Below are 10,226 nucleotides of genomic sequence, written 5' to 3' on the forward strand. Positions count from 1 at the left end.
CTGGGCAGGTGAGGTGAAGCTGCTGACCCTCAAAAGTAGGAAGTGGGGGAGGCGGGGGGTGGGGGGGTGCTCCCAGCTGCTCTGTCTGGTGGGAACACATCACACCAAGCCATCCCCACTCTCCCAGCCAGCACCAGGGGCGGTGGCCCTGACTTAGGAGTGAATCATTTCACCCTCTGCTGGTGGCTGCGAAACACCCACCTCCAGGGCACCATCCCCCCAGCAAATGCTGGGTCTGGGGGTGTGGGTGTGGGTGTGGAGGGCAGCTGACTGGGGTGGCTTCACTAGCCCCCAGCAGGGCAACCTTAAACCATCAACTAATTGGTGAGAGCTGCCTACTATGTGCCAAGTCCCTGCCTAGACTCAGGGACCCTGAAACCAGTGAGCCCTGTCCCTGCCCCTGGGTTGTGTGTGAGCCAATGGAGAGACAAGACGTTCAAAGGCCACAGAGAGGAGGGCACACTGACAATGAGTGTGAGGCTGAGCCATGGATGGCAAATGCATGTCATCTTGGCCCTTGACCCTAATAGGCCGGGAGTGGCAGCCTGGTGCACGGTGTTGAGAGGGATTCTGGGGCCCATCTCGGTTCACTGGGAGTCATGGCTGCTGTGGTTCCGGGATGAGAGAGGCCAGCATGTGCCATGTCTTATCTACTTTCTTCTCTGGGCTCCATGTTTGGCATGGCCAGGAGGTTCTGCAGGGAGAGAGCCCGTTTGGGTTGGATGGTTTGGGGAGGTTTTCCAAGTGGCCCTGGGCCAGTCTAGAACAAGGGAGAGGCATCTTTCTGAGAGTGCCAAACTGGGAAACGGTGCTGAAGGCCCATGGCGAGTGGTCTCAGGTGCTGTGACCGTTCCCACCACCTTCCCTGAGGGTTGGCGACGTAATGAGCTCCTCAGTCTGGCTTGGAGCTACCAGCTAGCTTTAAGGCCTCTGGAGAAGCTGTAAAACTTTAGGAACTCCCCCTGGCTTTATCGATAGTAAATATTGCTCGCGTTTTAAAAACAAACTCATTTAGAGTCACGAAATAGCTCTTTCTTGAACCCAACTCACCGGTTGGTGGTAGCTTCCTGGAACCGTGTTGGAAGGAGTCTGGGGCAGTATGTGAGTGCAGTGGGAAAGCGCTACGATTGATTAACAAGGTCTGCCGCGGGCCAGGGACTGCGGAGTGGAGCACACAGGGGCCGTGTCTTTGCCGTCACTCGGCTAGACAGTGAGCTGTGGTCTGGAAAGGAGAAGAGATGTCTGCAGGGCAGGGGGTGTCTCTGATACCTGGGTTTGCAGCCTTCAAACCTTTGTTCTCTCCTGTAGGGCAAGAGTGGTGGGCTGGAGGGGCTCTATTCCCTCTATTTACACCCACAAGACTAGGCATTTGCGCACTCCAAGGAAGGGGGAGGAGTTTCAGGCCTGACACAGTGGAGTCCTTACTGCATGTGAGGGCACCTAAATCTAAGGTCTGTTCATCACGGAGGTGGAGGCAGCTAGGATCGCCACAGATCTTCACAGACCACGCCCCTCACTGTGTCACACACACACACACTGTCCCTTTAAGAGCCTGCTCCCACCCTCATCCCAGCATCTCAGCCACTGCTTTGATCTCTCCCTAAACCCTCCTCTGGAAAAGGACCCAATAAAGGGCCCCTGTACAGACCCTATAAGTGTGAGACATTCCTATTACAATGGGTGCTTTTCTTCTATTTAGGGATGAGAGAGTCTGCCTGGGGTCCCCTAACATTCACCTTGAATGTGGCTGCTGACACCCCTTGCTCCCCCTTGGCCTACAAATGGATCTGGCGATTAGATTTTAAATTCCACTCCCTCCTCTTTCACTGCACACCCTCTGTCCAGCCCTAGGTGACATCTGATTTCCTCCATTTGGGACATTCCAGTTTCTCGCTGCACAGCAAGCACGTCAAGTAACGGCAGCTGGAGTGCTCATTAAGGGTCCCAGACCAGGAGAGCGGAGCTGACGGGGGAAGAGTTGGGGCCTGAGGTCTGGAAGCCACACTCCCAGCTCCCCATGAGCTGGCCCCCCGCCCCAGCCTCCTCTCCCAGCTTGGACCCTCCTCTCCCAGAGGCTGGCCCTTCTGCTCACAGCTGCCTCTGGCTCGACTTGCTCCAGGCTCCTCTCCTGCTGGGTCCCCTCAGCACGGCTGGCAGCTCCCTCCTCCCCCTGCCTCACAGATGCGGTCTGTGCCCAGCAGGCTGCTTCCCCACGGGGTGTGTGGTGTGAATGTCCCCTAGATTCCTGCCTCCAGGCCACTGCACAGGCTGTATACTCTGCCCAAGGCCCTTCCTCCGTCCTTCAGGGCGTGGCGCAGGCCCACCTGCTCCAGGACTGGTCGCCTGCCGCAGGTCCCTGAGACCCCCCTGCGAGCGCTCCTGTGGCCCTGAGCATGGCCTCTGGTGGCACCTTTAAGTGCATTCTCCCATCTGCCATCTCCTGAGGGTCTCCCAGCGTCCCCCAGAGGGAGGCAGAGCCTGGGGTTTCTAGAGTAGGGACCCAAGCCCAGGGGGTGGCAAAGCCCACTGGAATCCTGGTCTAGGCCCCAGTATTCACCGGGGGCCTGTGTGCCCTGTGAGAGCAGGAGCCCCCTGCACATCCATTCCACAGGATCCCGCTTCACCAAAGCCATGGCCTCCTCTCTTCTCTGCCTTTCCTCTTCTCCCAGGGGTTTTGGCCAGTCCCAGTCTCCTCCGCTCACCCTTTCCTCACCTTTGCCGTTGGCTCCAACCTGGGAGAACATACCCCGGGAAGGAAAGGTCTGGGGTGGAGGAAAGGGCCTCGAGTTGCTCTGGGGACACCTTTGCTGGCCCAGAGTGTCCTGCTCCTGCCACAGTGCGGTCACACAGAGCTTCCTGCGTGACGTACATGTTGCATGTCTGTGCTGTCCAGTCTGGTAGCCACTAGCCACAGGTGTCTACTGAGCGCTTATTGGAAATGTGGCTCGTGTGCTTGAGGAACTCAATTTCAATGTTATTTAATTTTAATTAATGTAACTATAATGAGTCACATGTGACCAGTGGTTACCATATTAGACAGTGAGACCCTTAGAGGGCCCCTTCGGGAGCCCCTGGACTGAGGCCCCACCCAGGACCATCTCCACACAGACTAGGCCACCCCACCCCCCGCCACCCTCAGGACAGCTCTCTCTCTGGTTCCAACTGACCTCAGGCCCCTCCACTGCAGCCACCCTTTCCATTCACCCCTCTGACCCCATTTGCACCCCCCAATCTGGGTCACAGCCCCCTCGGGCCTGCACTAGCCTCTTGTTTGACCTCTCTGCTCTGCCTTAAGTTCCCATACTGCCCCCCTCTAGGCCCTTCCATGGCTCCCCACTGCTCTTACATAGATCCGTCTCTAAGGCCACAGTCTCTCTCCAGCCAGACCCTGTACCATGCCACCCGCCCAGCTCTCCAGAGTCATGCGCTTTCTTCAGTTTCCCAAGGCAGCCCCCTCCGCTGACTTTCAGCCTCCCTTTGCCCCTAAGAACAAGGCCCCCACACCCATTGCCTTTGCCTGGAAAACTCCTATTTATCCTTTAAAACTTTGCTTGAGAATCACTTTGCCAGGAAGCCACCGCCATCAGGTTTGTTGCATGTTAATACATTCCCCAGGCCTCCTCTGCTTCCATTATCACAGCACTTTTCACACTTTCTCCTTTGTGTCCTGTTCGCCTATGCGTTTAGGAAGGCAGGCGTGTGTCCACACTGCCTGACCCACAGCTGGTTCTCAGGAAACATTTGCTGAACGACTGGATGGAAATGGACAGAGAAGGTGGCGGGACCTCGTGCCCTGGAAGCAGGGTCAGGAGGCCTAGGTTCTCGTCCTGGATCTCACCATGTGACTCTGAGTAACCTGCCGCCCCTCTCTGGGCCTTAGTTTGCCCATCTGTGAAATGGGGTCAGTTCAGGTGCTCTGCAGATGAGAGGTCTAGAGGTCAGTGGGGTAAAGATGAAGCAGCAGTTTCACGAGGAGGAATCAGCATATAAGATAACACTGTCAGCCCCAAGACCTTAAAAGCATGAGACTTGGCATGGCTAAGTCTTAAACAGAGGAAGCAAGGCTCTGGGTAAGGGCCGGGGCATGTCCTGGCCAACAGTGGGGGCCAGGAAGGGGAGAGCATGGTGAGAGGAACTAAGCAAAACTCTCAGGGGCTGATGCTTGTCCCTCAGCACCCAGCACCCAGCAACCAGAGACACCCAGGAGAGCCCCACCTGCCCCCAGACCCTCTCCATTGCTGAGCCTAGAGCTCCCTGCTTGTCCCAGCCGGTCCAGGGGACTGTGGGGTCTGACCGAGCCCTCTGGATTCCCTATCGCCTGGCAGCGCATGGGAATGAGCTGATAGCAGCAGTCATGGCTGAGCCAGTAAACTAGCAAAGGCAAACTTGCCACCCTCTTTGCTCTGGCCACGTGGCCTCCCTCTCCTTGACCACCCTTGGGGGCGGGGGGTGGCAGGTACCAGCCTCTGCCTGGAAGGGGCACCTGAGAGGGGCCTGGCTGGAGGAGACTGGTGCATCATTCCAGAAGAGATACGATGTCACTACAGGTCGAGCGGCGCTCTAATGTTTGCCATCGCCACCAGTTTTGCCAGCTCAGAAGGGTTAGGCTATTTGCCCCAGGTTGCACAGCTTCTAAGCAGGACCTACTGGACCGAGGCCCTGCTCCTCACTTTCCCACAACACTTCTTACTAAGCGGCCCGCCCAGTTTTTCCCATGGAGCCTTCCACGGCAGCCTCTTCCAGGATCTCTTCCCAGACTGCTTACCCTCACCTGTGGGTCCCCGGGCCCTGGATCCCCTGTGCTGTCCAGATTCCCATAGTCACCAGGCCTCATGCCCTCACTGCCCGGCCTTTTCTCTGATGGCACCAGTAAGACTGCATGTCCCTCCTTCCTGGGGAAGTGGGTTTTATGTACTCCCAGGGTCGCCCTGGCTGAGAGATACTCTAGCTTTCACTTGTGTTCATGAACATGTTGGGAATGGGAGAAAGCTCAGTATCCTTTTCCCAGAGAAACACACGGACACAAAACGTTGGGGGACTATTCCAGAGGGTAGGACATGAGAAACCCAGCTCAGGAACCAGAGGGCATGCAGAGCCGGGGAGACCCACAGCTGGGCCCCAGTGGTCTGGGCAGCGGCAGGGACCAGGACACCCCCTGCTGCAGGAACTGCCTCCTGTGGCCCCCTCAGCCGCTTGGATGACCCCCTCCCTCACTCTATCCTAAAGAAACGTTGGCACAAAAAGGTACTGATCCTCCAGGGATAGATGGGGAGGGCCATGGGGACAGCGAGCCTCGGCCGGGGACCGCGGGCCACAAGTCCCGTGGCGTGGGCGCTGGGCGGCTCTCACCCCACCCTGGTGGGACAAGTGGAGCTTGGCCGCCTCTGCGCGCCTGCCTCTGCGCGCCCTGCCTTCCTCCACCTGCCCCGCGCGCCCAGGGCGCTCCCAGCCCCCATGCGGGGTGGGGGGCGGAGGGGGTGCCTGCCTGAAGCGGGATTGAGGGGGCCCGCGTAAGCCCCTCGGGTCCTCGGGGTCCCTGGCAGGGCAGCATCCGTCCCCGCCCCCAACCCCTCCCTGGGACACCCAGTCCGAGCTCCCGGGCGCACTGCGCAGCGCGGATGGCAAGTGCCCGCGGGCACCGGCGGATGGAGAGTTTGGAAGCTGCGCGAGGGGGCGCCGCGGGGAGGGATAAAAGCCAGCAACAAAGAGCACAGACCTCATCAAGCAGTTGGTTGACTCGTCCCAAAATAGCCGTCTCCATTTGCTGCTCCCCACACTCGGCTTCCAGGCGCAGCACCCGGGCCTGCAGCTCCGCCGTCCGAAAGTGGGCGAGCAGGCTGAGCCCCAGCGAGCAGAGGGCCAGCGCCAGCAGCCCGCACGAGCCCGGGCTCGGCAGCCGCGCGCAGCGCTCCGCCGGCGCCACCGCCAGCGCCGCCGTCCCCGGAGCGCCCCGCTCCCCAGGCCCGCGGGCACCCGCGGCTGCCGCTTTGCGGGCGCGCTCCGCCACCATCCCCTCGCGTCTTGAGAACCAATAAATAAATAAATAGAATAAATAAGGGCGAGAGCCGCTGCCCCAAAGGCTCGGTCCAAGCTGCGGGACGGGGGTAAAGGGCTTGTGTCCTGGAAAATGTTCCTTTCCTTTGCTCCCGGCAAAGAGGACGGAAAAATTAGCAGCAGGAGGGGGAGAGCCGAGACAACACCACCGGCGGCACTCGGGGTACGCCCAGGTGGGAAACAGTTACTTCGCAGAGTGTTCCAAGTCCGGGAAAGTGAGAGGAACCGGTCGGCACGCCTTCTCTCCGTCCGTCTTTCCCTTCAGGTATCCGCAGAATCCTCGAGTTGCTTCTGCACCGTCCCTGCTCCCCGGTGCCTCGCGTCTCCCGGCGGCGAGCCAGTTTCAGTCCCGGAGCGAAGGGGCGCGCGCCGAGGGCCCCATGGGCAGAGGTGGGTCGCGGCCGCTGCGAGGAGCGCTGGGGCCGATTCCGGCGCCTCTGTAACTTGACACACCGGCCGCGGCTGCTCGGATCGGATGAGCAATCCGTGCTACTTCCCAAACTAATCTCCCCCGCCCCTCCCTCCTCCGCCCCTCTCCTCCCCCGCCTCCCGCGGGGCCGACGGCTGGGATTTGTTTATTTATTCAAACTCGCCCGGGTGGGGGGCGTGGTGTGGAGGGGCCGCTGCCCCTAGCCACCAGCCCCAGGAGCAGCCTCTCCCCCGACCTCGGCCTTCTTTGAAGTGACACGGGGTTATTTATAGGCAGGAAGGGGGTGTGGGGTGGCGTGAGGGCTCCACTTCTCTCCCTTTCCCCGGATTCACGCCGAAATCCTGCGGCCAGGCATCCCTCTACTCCGCTTTCTGACTAGCTGGCAGAGCCCGCCTCTGGGATCCTCCGGGGAGCCCGACCGAGTTATTGTCGGGCGTCTAGAAGGATCTCCACGTCCTGAGCAAGACGATCAGAATCCCTTCGGCTGCCACGGCGCCCAGCTCCCTCACCCCCCATGTCTCACCCCTTCCCTGACTCCCCGGGGTGACTCCACCTTGGGCTCTGTGCCACCCGAGTCCTGCAGCTTCCCCGGGGCCTTTGTGGGGCTCCTTCCGCCAACCACACCTTTCCTGGGGGTGACAAGCTAGCCCTCCAGGGGCAGCAGAAATGGTGCCTTTCTCTCTTTCAGGACCCACAGTAACAGGGTAGAGGAAAATGAAAACTGAGCAGCAGGGTTCATCCCAAGGTGTGGGAAAAGCAGGTCCCGCCGCTCCCTGCCAGTCTTGATCCCGCCCTTATTTCCTGCCATTGATCTGAGACCCATTCCATCCCTCTACTGTCAGGCCAGCAGGCCCCCGCCAGCCCAGCCATCAAAGGTGAGCAATTCTCGCACCGCTCTCCCTCCATCCTGTGGGTCCTTCCCATCTCCACCCCTCCCGCCGGCACGTCCTAACCCCCAGAGAGAAAAGCTGCCTGAAGGGCATTGCATGGTTTCCTCTCTGCGCTTGTCACCTCTCCCACTTGAAACAACAGTTGTATCCCAAGAGACTTTATCTCCCTGGGCCTCTTGTCACTCCTGCAAACGAGGTGGTGGGAATGAGTTTATGCAGAAAGCATGCTTCCCAGGACCGGGGGCAGGAGATAAAAAGGCTGGCTCCTCCGATGTGGAATGGGGGCAGGGGTGACAGGAATGCTGGATTCCATTTTACAATAACAGGGTGTGCCACCTTCACATTTTATGTATTGACCTGGTCAAGCTTAATATGTAATAAGTACAGTATCATGGCACACCTCGTAGTGTGGCACGTTTGAAAGAGTAATATAGTACTTGTAAGTAATGTGGTATAACATTGCCTGCTGGGTCAGTCCGCCACTGTGGGGGACTACAGGGGTAGAAATGGATGCTGCCACCCTGCTGGCGGCCCGGAGCTCTGGGTCAGGCCCGCCTCTAGCATTTCCTCCATGTGGGGCATTGGCTACTAGTGTTTCCCTACTCTGTGATGGTGTTGAAGACCACCAGGGGGCGCCAGAGAATGTCTGCACCGAGAGGTACATGCCTGGGGATTCAAAGGTAGAGGGAATGGAAGAACGGAACTGGCGGGGAGGGGGGTTAGTAGTTTCATCCTTGGTTGTTCCACAAGCTGCTCTTTTCCCTTTCAGGATTTTAGCAGTCCTGGGGAATGCTAAGGCCGTGAAACCTAAAAGGACTTGGGGCTGGCGCAGCCTCTGTGATTGGGAGCTGAAGGAAGAGGGTACTAGGCTAACCTGACTCCAGCATCAGCAATGACACGTCCAAACCCCGGGGACTTCCAGGGGGACTCGAGTCAGAGAGACCCGGGTATCAATCACGGTTCGGTCAATGATGGAGTTACCGAACGTCTGCTTTCTTTCTCATTTACAAAACGGGACTTATTGAAGTAATGCATGTAAAGCACTTAACACAGTGCCTGGCAAACAGTAGGCACTCAATAAATGATAGCTACTTCATTCTTTAGGAACTCATGGCCACTGGAGTCGGCTAAGATACAGCCACCTCTGGGCTCCCAGTTGTGCAACAGGAAGAAATTTCTACCCCAAGATGAGTCACAGCCTCTTTTCCCCTCAACCGATCGCTGGGGGTAGCAGTGGTGGGATTCGGGCCTCAGCCTGATTAGGGGGGCTCTATCCCCAAATGTCCCCTCCCTTCTTCATGCACTGAATGACATTCTGAGCCTGGGGACGCTCCCTTCCCGTTAAGCACTGCCCACCGCAGGCCCTGTCACAGGGTATCTGGGCTTATCTCGAAACCTCATTCTGCAGAAGCGGAGCCTGCAACTTGGAGACACAGGAGTGAAAAGACCCTGCTCTCCAGGAGCTCAAAGTCCAGAGGGGAAGATAAGATACGTTCAGACAGAACAGGCAGAGGGTGAGAAATCCACGAAACAGAGCAAAGGCCGCAAGGAGGCTTCCGGGAAGAAGGGCGGAAATCCTGTGACTCAGGACAAGTCCCTAGGAAATCGGGTTTCTTGTCTGTAGCCAGGAGATAGAAGGCTTCCCGTGCTAACCAAGGAGTTTGACTTCAATCTGTGGTCATGGTTACACTCCCAGATAAAAATGGATATTCCGGGTACCAGAGTGGAAAGCTAAGAAAATTGTCCCTGTGCATGTAAGCTGTTCTGTTCCTCAAGCATTTTCTGTTTTTGTTATTGTTGTTGTTGTTGTTGTTGGCTTCCACATATTTGCTGGACCCCCTGCCAGGGAGTTCATCCTTCACTCACCTGTTCTCTGTACCTTAAAACCCTGCCAATTGCTCCAAGCCCAGTTTTATGGCGGGAACCCCACTTCTCTTCATCTCACTGTGCCTTTGGCAGCCTTGACCTCTCTCTTCCCCAAACTGTTACCATCTCAGCCCCTGAGACCCCCTGCCCCATCTACTCCCGTCTCTCTGGCCTGATTTTCACTCCTCCCCGAAGACTCCTCTTTCTCTCCCCACGTCAGAACGCTGGTCACACCTCCTACCCACAACTCTTCTCCTGGCTGCTTACCAGAATCACCTGTGGAGGCCCAGGTGCGTGGACACCTGTTGTTTTACCTTCCCTGAGCCTATTCCCCCTTCTCTCATAACCGGGGCTCAGTTTCCTTTGGGGGACCCTCTAACTCGCAGTCCGTGTGGCTTTAATGGCGTCGGCCCCGTCCCTGGCCCTCAGGAATGTGAACTAGTCTAACTCTCTCTCCTGGCTACAGTCCTTAGGCTGCAGATGGGCGTGCGGCCCAGGTCAGGCTCACGAGAGCCAGGCTGGAATGATGGGGAAAGGATAACGCCCTTCGCAAAGGCCTTTCTAAAAGAATGGCAACTGCTGCTGGGGCCATCTTGCTGCTGGTCTTAAAGATCCGGTTTGAGAAGGAAGCCAACACAGGAGGCAAGCCGAGGTGGAGACAGACGGGGTCCGGGGACATCATTAAATCTTAGGTCAAACTGTGCCTGCAACTCATGCCTGCACTTTCAGTCACAGGAGTCCTTTTTGCTCAAGCCGGTTTGCACTGGGTTTCTTCGCTTGCCAGTAAAAGAACCCACAGCCACAGCCAGTCAACCTCTTCCTGAGGCAGAATCTCTTTGTGAGGGGAGTGGCCGCCCAGGGAAGCCCAGGTTCCATCCTGCTTTCAGAAGCTTCGGGAGGGACTGGAATGTACCTCCGAGGTGGAAGGTCACTGCGCTGGCCCTCCCCCTGGGGGACCGGTCCTCCTGAGCTCCACTCTCTGTCTC

The 10,226-nt window shown here is 58.0% G+C and overlaps 1 protein-coding gene across 1 annotated transcript in view; it reads right to left on the reverse strand.

Annotated features, from left to right (window-relative positions):
- LOC307112528 (collagen alpha-1(XIII) chain-like) overlaps positions 1-6,550 on the reverse strand; it is a gene marked incomplete at its 3' end in the record, with an annotated part of 30,475 nt that extends 23,925 nt beyond the window's left edge. Inside the window, exon 1 of the mRNA XM_079793258.1 lies at positions 5,717-6,550. Within this exon, the coding sequence (XP_079649384.1) occupies positions 5,717-6,010 (294 nt within the window). The 5' untranslated portion in view covers positions 6,011-6,550. The remainder of the gene's footprint in view (positions 1-5,716) is intronic.
- Positions 6,551-10,226: the final 3,676 nt, after the last annotated feature.

This window comes from Cnephaeus nilssonii (genome assembly GCF_951640355.1).
Source record: "Cnephaeus nilssonii genome assembly, chromosome: 16".
Classification (NCBI taxonomy): domain Eukaryota; kingdom Metazoa; phylum Chordata; class Mammalia; order Chiroptera; family Vespertilionidae; genus Cnephaeus; species Cnephaeus nilssonii.